Here is a 20,181-nt window from a genome sequence, read left to right on the forward strand (position 1 = left end):
GGTTCCTTGGCTTCAGCTGGATGATGGAGCGAGCCCTCTTGTTCAGGCTGGTTAGATCGGTTTTGATTTCGTTCAGCTGTTCTTTCTCCTCCTGGCAGAAGACAAGGAATCAGACAGGAAAAAGGTGACGGAAGGAGCTAGGGCTGTGACAATAACCGCATTACTGCAATACAGCGGTTACGTGACGTCACCGCAGAATTAAGCTCATTAACATCATCACTGCAAATAATATATATATATATATATACAGTATTTATATATTTTTGTATTTCATAATTTTTGCTGGTGGAAGTTAAAGGATAAGAAATACAAACACAATACAATCTTTTGTGTATGTCTGATTATTATTAATTATTTCTCGGGCTGTACCCCTCACGTCGGTAAACTGCTACCGATTATTTGTTGCTTTGACGCACGAGGAGCACGGGGCCAACGACGTGTTTGCTCGGCTACTTGAAAGAAAAAATCCAAGTCGCACATACCACAGCGTCCTGCAGAAGGTCCTCCAGGCGGGTGGCCGTGGTGGAGCGGTCGCAGCTGTACTTTTTCTTCATGCTCTCCTGCATCTTCTTCATCTTCTCCTGAGCCTCTTTCACGTCGGAGAAGAACTGCAAGAGGCAAGAGGCGGTTACAGGTAAGAGCCTCGCAACACCACGGCCGGCAGCCATTAGAGCTGCTTTCATGTCATCGATGGCTTTGAACTTGAGCGTTCTGTACCTGGTAGTAGGCTGTGTTTTCTTTGAGATGAGCCTCGATGCAGCAGCACAGCTGGAGAATCCAGCTCCACTGGGTCTGCAGGGCAGCAGTGAAGGCCTGGACAGAACAAAGGGTTAAAACACACACTGTTGCAGCACACGATGCACACGTCTGAAGGAAAGAATTCCCACAGGTTGAATTGACAACACTGAATAGGAGCTAGTAGAGGTATTGTTAGCAGGGATGCGCAGATTTACTCTGTGTTTTTTGTTTCGGTAACTACCTCGATTGTTTTCTTGCCAGGATGCCCCTCCTTGATAAGTTTGTCACCTATGGCCTGGATGTCGTTGATCTTTGTCTCTCTCAGCTCCAGATCTCGCATCAGACCCTGTGAAATCAAGATATTTTAGGAATGACCTCAGTTGGGCTAACCCACTTCACCTAATAACGACCAACTATCCGCCGAACCATCCATGAGCGATCCATGATCCTCGGCTCCTCCTGGTGGCGTGCTGATGTGTCCTTGAGCAAGACACTTAACCCCCTAATTGCTCCCTGGGCGCCTCTACATGGAAGCCCACTGCTCCTAGATACGTCGGATACTAGGATGAGTAAATGGAGAGAAATTGCAAATTTCCCCCGTGTGGAACTGATAAGGGTTTATAGAAAGGACGAAGTACCGAGTAGTTGTCTTTCTTAGCAGTCATGTTGGTGTTCCTGTCACTCCAGTCAAAGTTGACCTCCTCCTCTTCTTTGTCATTCAGCCACATCAGTTCCTTGGTGGCGGCGCTGACAAAGCCGTTGAGCGACTCTAAGTTCCTAAGACGGGACTTGGAGGAGTTCTGAAAGGCAGAGTTATAAAGTTAGAAATCATGTGCTCTGTTTGCAATCAACGCCCAATGAATTTACTGATGTTCCTCACAAGGTAATAAATGTATGCAATAAATGATTTGCAAATTTACCAGTAGTTTGGCATACTGAAGGTCCAGTTTTCCCAGGTACTCTCTGTATTTCCCTTTGCTGACAGGAGACAGCTGGCTCTAAAGAATACCAAGGTAAGCAAGGAGAAAATTCATGGGTGAGATGGGTCTGATTGAGTCAATTAAGGAGGTTCCTGCTGCATAGACGGTCGCATTGAATCACGTTGCATGCTGTAGCAGTACTGTACCTCATCCGTCTTGGCCCTTTCGATCTTGGCCCGGAAGTCCTCCACCGTCTGATGGAGGCCCCTGTGGCTGCCCAGGTTGGACTCCACGGTGGGCAGGTCCGACCCCCAATCGGCATTGTCGATGCGGTGCTGGTTCTCCTCCACCCAGGCCAGGAGGTCCTGGGCGTAGCGCAGGGTGACGTCGTCAAGCTCCGGTCGCACCTTCATGGCGGTCTGCTGGCTGGTCTGCGTGACCTGCGCTGTTGTCACGCCCGACTTCAGACGCAGGTTGTAGTCGGTGCGCAGGTTCACCAGGCGCTCATGGAGGCGGTAAACCCTGTTTTGGAAAGGACAATATGTTCGTTTGTCATTTGGACATGAAGATTGACACAGATGACATCAGTCTGAATGTGTTAAATGTTGGTTCACCGACCTGCGATACATCTGCTCAGCCTGCTGGTGGCGCCCATCTTTGAGCACCTGCACGTCGTTGAAGAGCAGGCGGATCAAGCCGTCCGCCTTGTCCAGGTTCTTGGACACCTCGGCGGTGTGCTGAGCTGGTTTCCCCGCGTTCAGCAGACGGATGTCCTGCAGGGGGCGCCGCAAATGATCGAAATGTTATTCATTTTGTCAAAGTAAAACGCCACAGAGGAACAAAAAAATACAGTAAGAGTGATTGAGAGACGAGGAGATGATTTTGATTTTGATGATTTCAGCAGAGCCTTCCCAATAAAGGTCTTTTATCCTTTTGATAGTGTCGACAGTATTGCTTTCAAAATGTTGTGTATTTTCTAATCTCTGAACTTTTGAAGGAGTGGAATGCTCTAAAGTTTTAGGCATCTATAGCATGTCAAAAAAAAAAAAAAAAAGGCTCTGAAAAACAAAACCATCAGTCATCCCTTCCCATTCATTCAGCGTTGTGTCGAATTTAAACAAGCCGGGTCCAACAGCCAATTCAATCCCGGTCACAGTGAAATTCAAAAGTAAGTGCATCCTGATAAATGATCCCAGAGGGGATATCGCTATCCTCCTCCTTAATTTTTGGGTGGAGTATAACCAGGATCTTACAGTCTGCAGCAGGGTCTCCAGCTGGTTGAGCTGCTCCTCACAGAGCCCGGACTCCATCTGCACCTTGCTGACGATCCTCTGGAGCCTCTCAAGTCTGGGGGGGGGGGGGGGGGGGGGGTGTTATTAGTGTGCATTACAGTGTAATAACACTGCAATCATAATAGATAGATCTACTCATTCATAGTTATCCATGCCTGTGTTGTGTATACATCTTTATGCCTATCTTTATTTATATTGGTATTTATACAAACCAACACTAGCAACCATGCTGCCATTAGGCCTTGCCATAACCTTGTGCATGTTTGTTTCTCATTTTACATTTTTTAGACTGCATTATGCTAACTGTCTGTACAGCGACACACCAATGACTAGAAAAGATTATACATGGAATATATATTATTGCAAACTATACACATTCTGAGACCCCCCCGCCCCCTACAAATATCTAAATATGTACTTGGCCAAATAATCTCACTCAGATTCTGTTCATTATTCCGAGAGAGATATCCCCAGACTCCACCTTCTACCGTCTAAATTCCTGGCCCCAAATCAAACCGATATCAGACAACCACAAATGCACCGCACACACAAACAGCGCAAATGGCCAAAAACTCTGCAACAATTCAAACGTTGCCCATGGCAACTCATGAGGGCACTTACGGAGGTCTGCGACAGAACAGGTACTCTAACCTATGAGGGTCGCTCACGAACGCCATCGTTTCTCGCGATTCCGAGAGATATGGAGAGGCCCCGCTGTTCTCCTCACGGCCACAGGCACATTGCATTTCGGGAAACGGGCATTTCCAAACGACAAGACAAACCCCGTCTCTGTTTCGGTTCGAAGACGCCGACTCCGCGTTTTCGGCTGTTCCACATCCCAGGACCGTGAGTGTGAGAGCGAGAGAGAGCGAGACAGAGAGAGCGTCCCCTCAGAGTCTCCTGAGGACCGACACTGTCTTGTGACCCAGAGCAGAATGACACATCACCACTGGATGGTCTGAGGAAGCCAAAACTTGGGAGCTATGTGAAATATAATCTGATTTCTTCTTTTTCTTTTCTCCCTCTGATCCAATTACGCCTCGACTTTAATACCCCCCGCCGTCTCTCTCTCACTTTGATTCACAAATGCATTCAGAAAAACTAAATAAATGATTCCGCTTCAAAGACGGTGGCCGTGAGAAAGGAGACGGGCGGAACAAAACGAACGATCGAACAAACAAACAAACAAACAAACAAACAAACAAAAATGGATCGGTGCATACATTTTGAAACAGACATATCCCAACCACACACACACACACACACACACACACACACACACACACACACACACACACACACACACACACACACACACACACACACACACACACACACACACACACACACACCTTTTATATTTATCTAAAAATACAAAAAATATCTTAAAATATGCAAATAAATATACATGTTATAATATATCATTGTTATCTTAGTATTGTTATTATACTGTAATAAGATTGCAGACATTGTAATAATGCTGTATCTGTAACTCTACTAATGTTACTTATTCTATTTCCTATAGAAGGCTGTGATCTAGACAAAATGTACTTCTTCCTCCAACCTTTGAGCGTGCAAACTGTCCTAATGCAAGAGCTTTACAGTACGTACGAGAGAGATAGCGAAGGACTGGATCAGAGCATATACAGTATGTCTCTACCTTTCCAACTCGATGCGCAGCAGCTTCTCCCTCTCAAAGATGGTGACGTGCAGACGCCCCCATTCCTTCTCCACGTCAATGGGGTGGTACCCCGGCGGGACCTTCACCTGGCCGCTGTGCACCGCGCTCTGTTTGGGGGAGGGAGGGGGAGTCGTCAAAGAGGGACGAACTGAATCAAGGAAAAGAAAGAAAGGCGCGGCACCGAACGGAAAAGACGGCTCACCTCGAAGGACTGGTAGATGTGTTTGGAGCGGCTCTTCTCGGACTCCTGCACCACTAGCTCGGTCTCCTTGAATTTCAGGAACTGCCGCCAGAGGATCTGAAGGAGGACGAAGACAATGAAATGTAATTTGAATAAAAAATTTCAATCAACCACGTAAAAAAAAAAAAAAAGACAAAAGCTAGTTTTAAGTTTTATATGAGGTTCCGACCCTTATTAGTTTTTGTTTTTTCGGGCGTGTGCTAGAAGACGCCTTTTCGCAGCATTTAAGAGAATTGCTTTGTAGATTAATTAGAGGAAGACAAATAACAACAATGAAATGAAATGAAATCAACACACTAACTATTACCTTGATGGGCAGAATACATTTTGCTTTGATGAAAGCTATTTTTAAGCTTTTATCATATGTTCTGACATGACTTTGCTTTGTCCCAATCCGGAAAACATTTTTTTTTTGGGGGTTAATTATTTTATGAGAATGACTTTGTAGATACATTTCAGGAGCTTTTACACCTAAAGAAACATAACTGTAGAAATGGTATCTTTCCATGTTAACAAGCTGGTTTCTCGCACAGCGTAATAGACATGAATTCTATTGTCTGTGTTTAAAACAACAGGAGATCTGTTTTCCCCCAAATAAATACCGATCTGTCACTGGGGCCAAACTCGGTTCCCGAAACAAGGACGGATCTATCTGGACACGCTGAGATGTGCATTCTGTGAAGTCACGCTATGTCTGTGGTGTGCTTCCAACTGGGCGTGGCAGCTTGGATGCTTTTTGTCAGGGGATCATTCAACAATTCAACATTACGGTATCTGCCTCCTTTGGTGGACATAATAAAGACACACCCATACAAACACACTTTCTTTAATCGCACACTCTCAGTGGTGGCTGTTGCTTTTCCTTTTCAATTATCAAATATTTCCTTTTAGACAACCATGCTTTTCATGATTGCGTCAAAAAGGCATGAATAAGGATTTTTTTATGCATTTTTTATACAACAAAACAAGATACAAGAAACATACATATATACAAGAAAAAAGATGTTCTGCAGATATCTACAGTATTTATCTGCAGTATATCTTGAAATATATATAAAAATATATAATAAATTATATATATATACATACACATACAATTTTATATATATATATATATATACATAAATACACACATATCTTTTAAAATACTAGAAGAATATATATAAAAAATATAAAAAAATATATATAGATAAAGTGACAATATCCAGACCTCCATCTCCTCGTAACTGGCGGGGAACTTCCTCTCCTCGAAGATGGAGACATGGTGTCGGATCCACTGCAGCAGCAGAGTCACCAGCTCGTAGTACTCCTGCCAGCGCAGCTCCAGCTGCTGCTCCCACAGCACAAAAGCAGGGGGAGAAGAAGTAAAAAACCAAATGAGAGAACAGGACAGGAGGGCTCTTCTTTTTCTCCTCCTTCCCCCTCTTCAGGGAAAGAAATCGCCACACGGCACTAACTCAATAAAAAAGAATCACCCACAATCACCGTGTTGTGTAAGCGATCGCGAGGGAGTTGTAAGTTGCATCTGCTAAATGGAATGGAATGTAATGTAAAATACCTAAAACAATAGCAAGGAAGAAAGAAAGAAAGAAAGAAAGAAAGAAAGAAAATAGGTGAACAGATGATTTATTAATCTCCGGAGGAAAATTGCAGTGTTACAGCAGCTCACCTCAGAACAAAAATAAAGTGATAAAAAAATAGAAAATAGGAAGAAATTGTCAATATACCAAAACATTGAAAGTAGAAAGAAATTGTATTTTTTTATACCAAAAAGTAGAAAAAGGCGATGTTTTTTTCCATCTTAAAAATAAACATAATCAAAGAAATAGGTTTACAAAAAAAACCCTCCAATGCCACTTATTCCCAGAGAACATTGTGACTGTGATATAAAGGGGTTTGATACCACAGACAAAATGCATTTACTGTAAGTAAAAAACGTTTTGCAAAACCGCGCTGAATGAACGAAAGAAAGAAAGACAGATAGAAAGAAAAGGAAAGAAAGAAAGAAAGAACCTTCCTTCAAGCTAAGAGTGTGAAACAAAAGACTGAAGGCTTCTAATTACACTCCCAGACTGCAATGGGAGACCTGTGGCGCTGGGGATCACAGGACTCCCATTGCACTTTGGGAGTCTCAGAGGACACTGATTTGGAGTTGACCTGACGCAACGTTCACCGCTCACATTACTGGCGCCGTCATGCGAGTCAGGAAGACGGGGCATGGCGTCGTACAGGGACGACACGTAGGTGATGATGGACTTCTCATCGGGGTGTGTGACGTCGACGTCTGCAAAGGAAGAAAGGATGAGGATCGATTGCGGTTCATCGTTGTGCACAACAGTGAATTTGGTTTAAAATCAAGCTTGTTGCTTTCCATCCCCTCATAATCCAAAACCTCACCGCACGCTTTTTAGATCAGCGGATTCGCAACTTTTTCGTTGCCCATGACCGTGTTTCTACAGTAGGTGCCATCGCTAAAAAACGCCACAAATTGTCTCTTACAATTCCCATTGAGGCCAATAAGCAACAGATTGAGGCTAAATAAGAGTCTTTCTAAACTTTAGGTTACGTAAGGTAGGCCTCAGTTCTCCAATTACATGGTGAGGTATCTCCGCTGTAGATAATCATGAGATGGTCCAAAATAGATGCATAAAATAATGAAGTTACGGTCAGTCTGGCTTTTTTCCTATCTAACCTCGTTGATTATTTCCTATCCTATAAAATTAATTGGAAGACTCATAACCAGAACGATATTAGTCGTGAGCAGGAATCCTTAGAGTGACTAATGATAGGGTTACTCTTACCCTCGGGGTCCAGGAGACGCGTAACCCCCAGATCCTTCTCCGCCACGGTGAAGGCCTGTTCCAGGTTCTCCAGGTTGCTCTGTCGGTAAACTCTGCCCATGTCGATGAGTCTGGGCCTGGACGAACACGAATCACACATTTAGTCGACGTGAAACAGTTTATTGGAGCCATGGCATTAAGCATTGACAATAGAACGATGTCATCAGCGTAAGCAGACACCAACTATGACGTGTGAGTGACGTCCCATTTCACCATTTTATTCTTGATGTTGTTTTTTGTGCGATCATTTGGAGGTTTGGTTCCTAATGGTTTCAGTGACCTTTGGACATTTCAGTGAACTTTCACTGAGGTACTAAATCCACTTAAGGAACATTAAAAAGGGGAATGGCATGTATCAAGACACCAATTATCCACTCAGTGACGGTTTACATAGATTGAACGATACCATTTCAGACCCTATGATCTCACGTGCCAAGACCACAAAAAAAATATTTTTGTTGTCACTTTATCTCTTGCCTGCGGATACTATGCACTGCGTACAGTTCAGTTGTGTGTCAAAGTGAATGTGAAGGTAAGAATGGACTCAAATGAATCTACTGTAGGGGAGTCCCTGCTAACCGTGTCCTCTGGGCATTTCTTTGCCAACGCCTCTATTGCGGAGTCGATTACCGGAGTCTAACGATTACATAAAACAAAGGAAGACAAAGCGTATCTTTGAATCGCCAACTTCAGTTTCGACTCGGAATCACACACTAGAGCTAGACTGCAAAGCAAAGCAGAATAGGGAAACAAATGCTCCTAAATACTTAAGACTGCCAAAGACACAATATATCTACAAACAAAATATTCTGGTACATCTACAACCACCACCTCTTTTCAATACACCAAGCTGCGGCTTCAAAGAAGGTTATACTGTAGAAGGTGAGCAAGCAGACCGATGGAGCTCTCTGACGTGTAGAGTGGAGGGAAACCCGTTGTGGACATTCGTGGCGCTTCGAGAGTCCCGCAGACCCCTCCCCACTTGCCGGACGTAGACCCCCTCCCCTGGCCCCGAGGAGCCGCCGCTCGGCTGTCGTGCCCTTCTGTGGGAGCGGTGGTGGGAGCACCACCCTTGGCCTCTGTAGTCACCCGTGGATCGACTCCTGGAGCTCCGGGATCGGCGGCCCGAGTCCCAGGAGGAGGATCTCTCCGAGGGACGTCGTCACACTCCATGACCACCCGCCCCGGTTCCGTGCCGCCGACCGAGCCGAGGCTGTCCTTCTTGGTCTTCAGCTTCTTCTTCAGGCCGAGCATCTTGTCCGGTTGGTTCTGCACAACCACTGAACAGGCGTCGAGCAGAAGAGCTCCACTTCTCAAGCTTTTTCACACGGCGCCGCCATCGTAACGACAGCTCCTTTGGGTTCCGGTTCACCAGGTCCGAGTCTCCTTGTGGTACAAACGAGCAACTACTTTGTGTAGAGCTCCCCTCCTTGACGGCCTAAATTCACGTGGAAACCAAAAAGCATCCACAGGCCAGAGACCTTCCCTTCTGTCCAGGACTGAACATACCGTACGTGACCCTCTGACGCCTTGAAAAATATCTTTAAAAGAAGTAGCGCCGCACCATCCACCATCAGTACTTTGCTCTCACCCGCTGCTCCGCTACTTCGTTGCAAAGCAGCTACCAGCTCAGCCCAAGGAGTGTGTACTCAAGGGACTTAAATAGGAAAGAACAACTTTGGAGAGAGGTGCAGGTACATGCTCAGGGTCCCCAACGAGAGCCACGCCTGGCTGAGCATTATGCTCAGCCAGGCTCATGTTTCTCTCTCTCTCTCTCTCTCTCTCTCTCTCTCTCTGGAGACTCCGTGAGCGTTCTTTGGCAATGAAAACTACTCTGTGCAGAGTTTTTTTTAACAAAATAACTTCAATACACCCACCACCAATATAAATTTAAAGAATAACAGACAGACTAAACAGGCTCATGAAATACATCACTTCACTTTAATTTCATGAGCAACACCCAGCCCTGGTACTAGCCTTAGGGACAGAAGACGTATTAAGCCAAACAATTAAATCAGCATGGAACCTGTTTAATTTAGTTTAATTTAATTTATGAAAACAATAAATAAAAAGCCTATATTCAAAAGTGTGCAGATGCTTTCTTTTTTTTGATCTTATTGTACAAGTTTTTTGAGCAAGTGTATTATTACACTTATTTATTCATGCAGTATCAACTCTACATCATATTTACTGTGGTTGTTGGGAGGTCTACTGCATTTTATTCAAACATAACTATTATGCCATCATCAAGATCAGAGTGAGGTCACTGTTGTTAATGAGTCTAAATAGTGAATAAACAAGTACATTCTTCATATTAGCAGCACAGCATAAAGAAGAGCAAAAAGGGACGTGGGAGGGCAGGTTTAAACTAGCAGGCTGAACTTTAATTTGCCGAGGGAACATGGGCCTATATCCCATTCCTGCCCTAATCCACTGAATTAAATAAAAAAAAAAATTTTTGAAAATGGGTCTTGACAAGCCGCCTGCATAGCTGCTAGCGTTGGCGCTGTCTAATGCCATATGTAAGAAATTTATATTCGACGAAAGGCGGAGCTCTGTTGAAGCCAAAGGAAGATGATTCATATAGATAAGCTGTGTTTGGTTGTTCTCGATTTTGGTTTTAGTGATTTTATTGTTGCCTTTGTGGTTGTCGCCATTCTAAAACCCAGGATGCAATTACCTTCATTACAGGAAAGAAAAATGTATGCGTATATGTGAGTCAAGCTCTGTCGGGGACCTTCAGGCAACCACCAACCCTTCACAAACCGGCTTTATTTGCATTGTTTTACTCGTGTCATGCAATCAGAGGACTTACTGGTGTTTGTGTATGACGGCATTGAAGAGCTTTCCGTCCCTCCAGCTGGTGGTGAAGTTGTCGCAGCGGATGCCCTGGTAGTCCTCCGTCATCCTCTGGGACCAGAGCAGCAGCTTCTCCTTGGCCGTCATGTCCTCCGACTGGCCGTTCACCTGGATGTCCGAGATCTGGACAGGGATAGGTGAACGGTTAACAGAAAGGAAGGTGGAAATTTGGTAATTAGACAAAATATAAATTAGTAAATAAAAATCGAGGAAATGTATTAATGAATGTATTAATAATTAGTCGAAACCAAAAGCTGGATTTTAAGTTTAATCCCTGTATCAATTATCATGGTTAATAGAGGAACACATTTATTTCCACCAGGAGAAAGGGGGTAAAGTGTTTAAGTTGTAAAGAAATTCCTTCCTGACTTTGGCTTGGTCTGGTTTAACCACTCTGGTTGTGGTTAGGCGGGCTAATTCCAGATCTCTTGATTCGTGGGAATTGAGGGGATGCAGAGAGGATGTAGGAGGAGTCATAGTCACCACGTTAGTTACTCACTGCTCTGGTGTGCTGCCCATTTGCAGTGTGTGCAGAACCACTGTACATTTTAGTCTGACATTTTAATTCTCCATCTTGAACAGTTCCCTCTTCCGACCCTGATTCCGAGCGAGGAGGCTTCCCGAAATTAAGGTGGCTGTATCTGGTAGTGTAGCTGCAAGTATGTGCCGTATTTTCCCACCATTCATTCCAAGTAAAATAGAGAACGCACATCTGGTCTATTTGTGCTATTTGGGACGGAGTCTGTATCAAGAGGAAGACAAAGGGTCCCCGCCTCATGTGAATCAATGCAACGGCGGAGGGCGTGGCCGCCCACGCTCCCTTGATGCAGAACTCTGGGCAAAGTCTGCCACGTCACAATTGTGTTGAAAGCCAGGTTGGAAGCCAATGATGGCATTATTACTTCCACACCCTGCCCTGAGGAGCTCGATCTGACTCACAGATACCGACTGGGAGTGGTCAAGTAGTCACTCCATATAATGGCCGTTGAAGTGTTTTCAACAAGTCACCATTAAACTTGCCTGATAAATGTCATGATTCCTATGATTTTATTACCGTTGAATATTAGGTGATAGGGGTTAGTGAATTTCTCTATGCCAATTGATTTGATCAGTAAATTTACGAATCCCTTTCCCAAAAGGGCGTAAATCCGGTCCATTCTGATTGGCTTTGAAGGCGGAGATCCCAGAGACAGGACAGCGGCCGTAACGGTAATGGAACGCAACACTGACAGAGCAGGAGACCTGGAAGTGCAGGATGATGGTCCATATCAAGCCCAGTGTCAGCTTGGGGTTGCCGTCCGCTATGTCGTCATTCCTTATGTTCACCAACTTGACCTTCAGGGGGAGACACAAACTATTCTGAGCATGACAGCATTTTTTACATGTACTGTAGGTACAGATTCCACAATTTTTCCCGTGCTTTGAAAGGCGTGGCTGTATCTCATACTGTACCTGTCGGTGTTTGAGGAAGTCCAGTGCTATCTGTACATTTTGGAGTTTGTGGAATCGCATGCGGCCTTTCTCTCTGGGCTGAAGAAATCGAGGGAAAACATGGACAGACAGTAAGAAACTGATGCAGCCTCCAGAGAGAGTCCACAAGGTTTTATTTGGAGGAAATGACGCCTAATAGCAGGATGGTAAAGACCAGCAAGGAAAACTGAAAAATACAAGATGATACACGGGTATTAAGATGCTTGGGACAGGCTGGCAAAGCCAACAGATCAGCAAAAATATAAAACCAAATATTATAATGCATTCTTAATTGAACATGATGCTTTCTATTGTTCATTTTGTTGTACAACACATGGAGGAAAAGGATATATGAGGAAACGTAATTACAACTAAAATAATTAATTCCGTATTTGAATTTGATGCAACTATCTGCAACAAAAGAAAGGTCCTCTCGGGTGTGGGAGGTTAGAAAGGTTGTGTTGAAAATAGTTTGGGACCTTCCAACATGAAGTTAAGGGAAGGTGAGTCATGTAAAAGGATCTGCAAAATGAACATCACAAGCTAATTTCAAAACAAACACAAAACAAAATGTTATTAGGGGGAACAAAAATCATCGGCGCACGTGGGATGCAGCTATTCAATAACGGTGCAGTGTAATAACTCTGAAATAAACTGAAATAGCACTGTCCTAAGTTCAGAGTAACCCATTCAATTTTAGATGTGTCCAGAAATATTCTACTATATTCATATTAATATTCATGCAAAGTCAATTCTTGCATTTGCATTTTCATTAATGTAATTCTACAAAACAGGCTGTTGGCATTACACTCGATCCACCAGGGCAGAAAGTCATGCAAGGTCAATTTTGCAAAGTGCACGTGGAAAGGAGGAAGAAGAGGAAGAAGAAGAAGAAGAAGAAGAAGAAGAAGAAGGAGGAGGTGTGGAAGTTAGAAGCCCACTCACCAACCGCACATTCCTGACCACGTCCCTCTCCCTCGGCTAGAGGAAGAGGAGAGGAGGCAGAGGCCAAGCAGCCAAAACCAGCACAGACGGAGAGGGTGGGGGAGGGACGAGGCAAATGGGGGGGATCCAAGGAGAGGAGAGTCCAAGAAGTTCGGGGGAAAGACAAAGAAAACCGGTGATATCAGACAGAAGAGCAGTTCACAAACCACACAAGAAGGAAGGAAAGAGAAAAGGGAGAGAAAGAAGGAAAGAAAGAAAGAGGGGAAGTGAGGTGAGATAAGGGTTGAAGGAGGAGGGGCGGAATAGGAGAACTGGTGGTATCACACAGAGGAGAGGTTCACACAAAAAGAACGAATAAAGGAACGAACGAACGAACGAACGAACGAACGAACGAACGAACAAAAGAAACAGAGAAAGAAAGAAGCCAACATAGGGTTAATGCGGAGCGGGGCGATGTGAGCAGAGCTGCAGTGTGGTGGAGGGAGCGATGATCTCGAGCAGCATCGAAACATGCGGATCCAAAGGGTCCAAAGTTTAGAGACGGTACAAAAAAAGTCACGTTCATCACTGCGGGGTGTGGAACCAGCGCTGATATCTGAATATTCTGTGTAAGATTTGGCTGTGAGCAGCTGAAGTGAGGTTGGCACCGTTGACTGACGACTTGGCTGGAATGGATTGCGAGCCGTCGCCCGCAGGGAGGGCATTCATTCAGCTTGATTTACAGTTAGGTGCTTGTGTCGGATGAGTCACAATCACTGTACGGTAATTCATTTCAGTGGAAAATAGGAGGCGGAAAAGGGCCTCGGCCCTCAAACTGTTTTACCGTCAGGTTTTTAGGATTAAGACGACGCCGCTCACCAGTTGATCCCCGGAGAGGACCTCCAGGAGGGAGATCAGGTTGTGTCCATCTCGGAGATCTTCGTACAGGTCAGTGACGTGACGCTGTGCCTGGAAGTGGAGAAATGTTGTCAAAAGGCCTTCTTGAGAATTGCCATTTTATGACCTCAGTTCCCAAAAGAGGTCACCTTGCAGCGATCTAAAAGCACAACTCTACACAGGTCAGGAATGTGTAGCTGCAAGCGCCACGCAACGTGGCTCAGTATCAGGTTGCGCTACCTGCTGCCAAACACCTCTCAGCAGCTGTCATCTCCGACAGCTAATAGATTGTAGACTCTTAATAAAAATAATATCGGGGGGGGGGGGGGGGGGAAGCATTCCATGTGGGTATATAACCGGTGAACATAGGCAAACACACAGAGATAAGTTAAATCGTGCCCCATCTGTGATTGTATTATGTCCTCAAGAGCACAGTGAGCCAGTGGTCAAAAAATCCTGCCCTTATTCTTGCAAACCATAGAAGTCGCGTGAGTGATTGCATACAGAGAGAAAGAGATAGAGAGAGAGAGAGAGAGAGAGAGAACTGAACAGGTGATGTGATATAGGAAAAGAGAAAAGAGAAAATAGGACTTCTCGCATTCGCTGAACACAGAGTAGAGAATTGGGTCAACATGCTGCAAAGGTGAACGGTCCATTATAATGAGGACCTGATAGAATCTGCTCTGACACCTACCTCTGCACTCCAGTGCTGAAACGAGGGAACAATGGATGGACGGGGGGGAAATAGAGAACAACAGATAGGGATTTGAGAAGGGATGGAGTAGAAAGTGGAGGTTGAAATGAGATGATTCAATTTAACAAGACACGACAGAACCAAGGGAACTCAATGCAGTATCCCCCCCACCACCCCATGTCTCGTGGAGAAGAAAAAAAAAAAGGCAGGAACGAAAAGGTATGAAAAATAAATCCCCACTGCAAGTTGTAACAGTGGTGGAAATGTGCTGGCATGAACATCACTACTTCACTTGACTTTACGTTATCAACAGTTGTGTGGCTCCTCCCGCCTGCCGAGCAGCGGCGAGTGATTGGATCTTCAGAGGTAACGCTGTAATTCACACCGGGGCCACGAGGTGTCACTGTTTACACACCGAAGAGTATTCTCGGTTATGTCTAATCGTAGCGAGGTAATGGCTATAATGTAGTTTTGGTGCCTTGTTTATTGTGTACAGGTGATGTTGCACCATGGCATTTTGAAGAAACATATATACTACTACTGAAGTTGAGAAATACGACTTCCTGTATTGTACTGTACTATCATGAACTTCTATTTATTTATTTTCAAAAAGCAAACTGAGCTATAATCCAGTGTAGTTCATCTCTTCCACAGCACTGGTATCCCTGTCTACCAACATGACCAAATTACAATATGGACTGTTGGTTTCCATGTGAGTGTATTCACATGCCGCTGACAACTAGTGTCAGCATAACAAAACTAACTTTTTGAACTTTCTCTTTGTGAACATTATTGATATTGATCGTTTTTATTGATTGAGGAAATTGATCATTTCATTGAAGTCATAGCAAAATAAATACGTAATAAATAAACATGTATCTAAATATACATATTATTCCTAATAAATAAAGATATATATCTAGATAAATGGATACATAAATAAATACATAAATAAACACACAACACACAAAAACACCCTGATTTCTGACCTCTGGAAAATATGTTTCACTATTTCAAATTGTCAGCTTCTCTCTTTTCACATGGAAATGTGCCACTTCCATCCATCCATTCATCCATGTCATTCAGTGAAAATAAATGAGGTGTTTGATATACTTGGATATATGCTTTGGGGGATTGTGCTGGGGAAAAAAAAGAAAACAAAAAAAAATGTCTTTCGCAAAAGTTCCACCAGCCACCATCAATAAAAAATAGATTTATACTGCAAAGGGAAACCACTCTGTGGTCCCTTTACAGCTCCACCTAACCTGATCTAGAAGCAGCCACCATTTAGATCACAGATAAATGCACCACCTTAGCCTAGCGTCAGGGAGGAGCGTCTTTTAAAGCAGCGTTAAGTAACTTTTGGTATTTTGGATTTGCCGCCCCTAGTGAGTCCAATTGCACTTTAACACCACTGTCGTAAATATTGGTCCGGTGTCCAGGAAAATAATTTATCTTAGTGGACAAATTTGAACTGTATCGGTCAGGTTTTAATAACAGTCTGTTACAAGCACAGACATAATGTCGACCACCGTTTCAGCGCCCTTTGCACGGACCACTTCCCAGAGCCGTGGGAAGAAAGGGCGCAGGAAGGGATGGGGCCCAGGTGGTGAAAGAGGTGCCATTCTCCATATTACAAGTCAGCATACCATCACAATGATTTTGAAGATGTTATTTTAAAGTAAAAAATGTACATAGTGTTGCTTTAAGACATTTCCTCCTCCAAAGTTTGAAATAATTTACTATGAGAGACGTTAATGTTCCGGTGAATTTGGGAAAAAAAAAAAAAAAAGCCTCTATTGCTAAATGAGAGCTTTTATTTTGATATATGTTATTTGGAACAGGGAGAAGAACTCCAGAACGCACAATCATAACTGAGGCAACATCCACGCTCCCATGCATCTCTACGTTTTCCCGTTTTATATCATGTTTTTTGTTTTTACTCAACAGGGTCCATGCAGCAGCACATGTGCTACTGTTGGGTCCAACCACCACCACTTTTTTTCCCCCCTCCTTTATTTCTTCCTTTTTAAAGGGCGCTAAGCGATTCCAGATGTCCGTGACTCACCCTTGTATATTATTATTCACTGAGAACCTCACTAAGCAAAAAAGAAAAAGAAAGAGGGAGCTTGTTCACTTCAAGAGTAATGGGTTACTGTCGCACTTCACATCCGCGGAAAGAAAAACACTACTTGTGCCTCATTTTCGTTTTTTTCCCCCACTTTCCCTTTTGTTCCATTCATTTCTAAAATATTCAAATGAATGGCTCTGGTGACTTTGCAGTGAATACAGAGATGATAGAACTTAAGGATTGAAAAAAAGTATATATAAAGTTAAACCAAAAAAAATACAATAACGAATATAAAATAAACCTAACAATAACAACAATGCACAAAAAAAGATAAACAATTGCAGGTAAAAATATGGCAAAATTAAAATGAAATGAAATTAACTTAATCAACGGAAATTAAAAAATAAACAATGCACAATGAAAAACAATAACAAAATAAAAAGCCTGCATGGGCTTTTTCCAGTGGGAGTCTTTTTTTTTCTGTATTTTTTTTTTTACAGTAAATGCTGCGGAAGGAGTAAAGGGGGGGGGGGACGTGGGGGGTAGACAATTTATCATTTCTAATGAGCAACTCCAGAGTGAGTTGTTTGGCTTTTGTTATCCCCCTAAGGGTGGGGGGTGGAGGGGTATAGGGGGTGAGGTAGGTGAGAGATGATGGGAGATTTACACAGCCTCTCTCAGCTGATAACAGACTGGAAACTAACAACCCCCGCCCCCCTCGCGCAACACTACAATGGTATGGCAATAAGTGACTAATTGTCCATTGTGTTTGTGTGCGCGCGTGTGTGTGTGTGTGTGTGTGTGTGTGTGTGTGTGTGTGTGCGCGCATGTGTGGTGTGGGGGAGGGGAGGGGAGGGGGAGTGGGGATTTGGAGTAGTTAACTTCCCTAGAAGAACGCCTCAAACGTGACTCAAAAAACAAAAGGAGACGCCTGGCTGCGGATGTTGTCATAACATTGAGTTGCCATGGCAACGATCCCCCGCCTCCTAATGTGGTATTACGCACAATCTGGGTTCAACACTCAAATCGCCATCCCACTCATTACCATGCTAAATGCGAACACCAGGGCTACCACCAGCAGCTTAAACTTTATCCTCATAATTACAGGATGGGGGATCTCCAAGTCTCTAATCTGATCAATCTGACCTCACACTGTGACTTTACATATTAAGGGTGATTATGAGTTTGAAGCAATAAATCACACCTGACCGATACCGACGAAAATGAGGGATCTTAAATTAAAGAGAGCAGGGTTTTCTAACGAAAACCCTAACACATCAAACAGTGTTGGACTCATCGCCCTGAGCTGCAGGATCAATTAGGATTAATGAAGAAAGTTGAAAAACCTGTATTCCGATTCCAATACATGCCTCTTTAATTTAATAGTTTTCTATCATTTACCTTCTTAATTTAATAATTATAACAAAAACAACAACAACAAACAAACATAATAATAATAATAATAATAATAATAATAACATTTTAAGAGACAAAGGGTTAAGATCTTACCTTTATCAAATGCTTGTTCACCCATTTTGTGAAGGTCTTTTTCTGTACTCGATCCCGTTCATCTGCAAAACACAATAATAACAACAGATGGTCAAATGACAGAAAACTCAGGAAACTCAGCGAAAGCTTCGGAAATGGTTTGTTTGGTCTGTGAGTTATTCGGTGGCTGTGGAACAACCCCGAAAAGGTTTAATGATTCATGACTGCCATAGCAAGGCAACCATAGCAAGATAACAGATATAACACAACTTGTGTTATAACACTGTAATAACAGGACTACAAGGTAAGAAACTTATCATTCTTGACGACTGACTCATCGTGAGACATTAACCGTCCGAGGATGTTCTTTTCGTCTGGGAAGGTTTTATCTGCAAGGGCTTGTCCCCCCAACATGTTTTATTCTGAGTAGTAACTTAATCACTATAGAAGATTAGGTAACCCTACAGTGTGTGTGTGTGTGTGTATATACTGTGTGTGTGTATATATATATATATATATATATATATATATATATATATATATATATATATATATATGAATGAATAAGGAACTGCTGGTTGTTTTACATTATGTCACACTGAACACATAATTTTTAGTATGTTTGAACAATTTCTAAATTTTTTGCATTTACAGCCGACAAAGTTAACTTAAAAACAAAGGTCCAAAATTATATATATATATATATATATATATATATATATAAATAAAAAATAAATTGAATACATTCAATAATAAATAATGATAGATAAGTACAATAGAATGAAAAAAAATAAAAATAAAAGATATATTAAAAAGTAATGAAAAAACAAAAACAAATTGATTAATAAAGAAATGTGAATAAAACATTATCATATATAAGAATATAATCAATTGTTCGGAAAGGGAGACATCTCCACCCTCATCCAAGTGGGAAACACACCCACTAAGACAACATCCCACACCTCATGATATTCAACAACATAACAATATAACAAACAAAACAAACCCACAAGGCGTGTCGCTGTATACTACAGTAATGCATCCAATTCATCCATTCCGGACAAAATAGCAGCTCCAGCAGAGCAAGTTCCACTTGGAAAGTTTTTGTCGTGATGAAAGGTTCAACTCCATTTTGAGATTCTGTTCTGGACGAGTCACTCAGTGAAAAGAGTCGTCTGATTTTCTGACTCTCCGTCCATTGATTCAGTTGGTTCAACACACGATGAACGAGAGTCAGAAGAGACCATTTGGTCTGAGTTGTGAATGGAATTCTCCCAAGAATCATTTAATTCACTCAAATTGATTTATTTTGGTGGAACGCAAAGTGTAAATCGGTACAGTAACATTCAATATGATTTTTTGCCTTGGACTTTAACTTGGTCCTCAGTAATTATTTCCAGTTTGTGAGTTGAAGATTCACTCTTTTGACAGAGTGACTCCCGACTCCCCGGTCATTTAAAAGTTGAGTTTGCAACGAATTAATCGTTTGCGAGTCTGGCATCACTAACTAACTACTATCGGCCATAATAACTAAAAACTTGAGAATATTTAGTGATTAACAGGATAGTGCCATGGGAGTTCCATTCCACACTGACCTGATGTCATGTGATGTGATGTCAGCACACTGAACACTGAAGATCTCAAGCGGGACCATAACTTCAAATTCCTTTTCAGCTTGCAAAGACTATTGCCTCCACCTTATTCTGGGATAAACTATGGAGTGCAAAGCATAGTTCTGCACCTTATCAGTCTCAAATTACACGCTGACCTATGCGGCACACCCAAAAAATGCCAGTCAAAGTACAGTAGACATCATGGAGAACGAATTGGCTGAATTCGCAGAAAAGACTCCTCCCTGAAGCCACACCTGAATCGCCCCCTCAGGCAGGTGAGGACTTTTACAACTGTTTTGCCCAGTCCTGTCTCCATGGAAACCGCCCTACAATGACAACCAGAATTTTGACCTCCTCTCACGTTAATGAGCAGGGGAGGGAAACCCTCATTCAGCACATGACTTGGCATGGCATTTTTTACTTCGTGCCAAAGGGATGAAGGGACTGATGAAA

At 42.9% G+C, this 20,181-nt stretch overlaps 1 protein-coding gene across 8 annotated transcripts in view; it reads right to left on the bottom strand.

Moving 5' to 3' along the window:
* Nucleotides 1-20,181, bottom strand: part of LOC307233973 (plectin-like) — a 113,602-nt gene that overhangs the window by 20,612 nt on the left and 72,809 nt on the right. For 5 of the 8 annotated variants that reach the window (XM_080005482.1, XM_080005479.1, XM_080005485.1 and 2 more), the window contains exons 2-21: nucleotides 18,137-18,198; nucleotides 13,845-13,934; nucleotides 12,987-13,022; nucleotides 12,024-12,101; nucleotides 11,814-11,906; nucleotides 10,528-10,694; nucleotides 7,674-7,789; nucleotides 7,053-7,156; nucleotides 6,083-6,202; nucleotides 4,834-4,929; nucleotides 4,611-4,738; nucleotides 2,912-3,005; nucleotides 2,277-2,431; nucleotides 1,865-2,180; nucleotides 1,659-1,736; nucleotides 1,377-1,538; nucleotides 980-1,084; nucleotides 718-813; nucleotides 483-608; nucleotides 1-91 (exon numbers count right to left, since the gene is read on the bottom strand). The exon at nucleotides 1-91 is cut by the window's left edge and continues 62 nt beyond it. In XM_080005482.1, coding sequence (XP_079861608.1) covers nucleotides 1-91; nucleotides 483-608; nucleotides 718-813; nucleotides 980-1,084; nucleotides 1,377-1,538; nucleotides 1,659-1,736; nucleotides 1,865-2,180; nucleotides 2,277-2,431; nucleotides 2,912-3,005; nucleotides 4,611-4,738; nucleotides 4,834-4,929; nucleotides 6,083-6,202; nucleotides 7,053-7,156; nucleotides 7,674-7,789; nucleotides 10,528-10,694; nucleotides 11,814-11,906; nucleotides 12,024-12,101; nucleotides 12,987-13,022; nucleotides 13,845-13,934; nucleotides 18,137-18,198 — 2,313 coding nt within the window. The remainder of the gene's footprint in view (nucleotides 92-482; nucleotides 609-717; nucleotides 814-979; nucleotides 1,085-1,376; nucleotides 1,539-1,658; nucleotides 1,737-1,864; nucleotides 2,181-2,276; nucleotides 2,432-2,911; nucleotides 3,006-4,610; nucleotides 4,739-4,833; nucleotides 4,930-6,082; nucleotides 6,203-7,052; nucleotides 7,157-7,673; nucleotides 7,790-10,527; nucleotides 10,695-11,813; nucleotides 11,907-12,023; nucleotides 12,102-12,986; nucleotides 13,023-13,844; nucleotides 13,935-18,136; nucleotides 18,199-20,181) is intronic. The other 3 variants (XM_080005483.1, XM_080005481.1, XM_080005480.1) reach the window with 1 other exon arrangement.

The sequence above is a fragment of the Zeus faber genome (assembly GCF_960531495.2).
Source record: "Zeus faber genome assembly, chromosome: 8".
In the NCBI taxonomy this organism is placed as follows: Eukaryota; Metazoa; Chordata; class Actinopteri; order Zeiformes; family Zeidae; genus Zeus; species Zeus faber.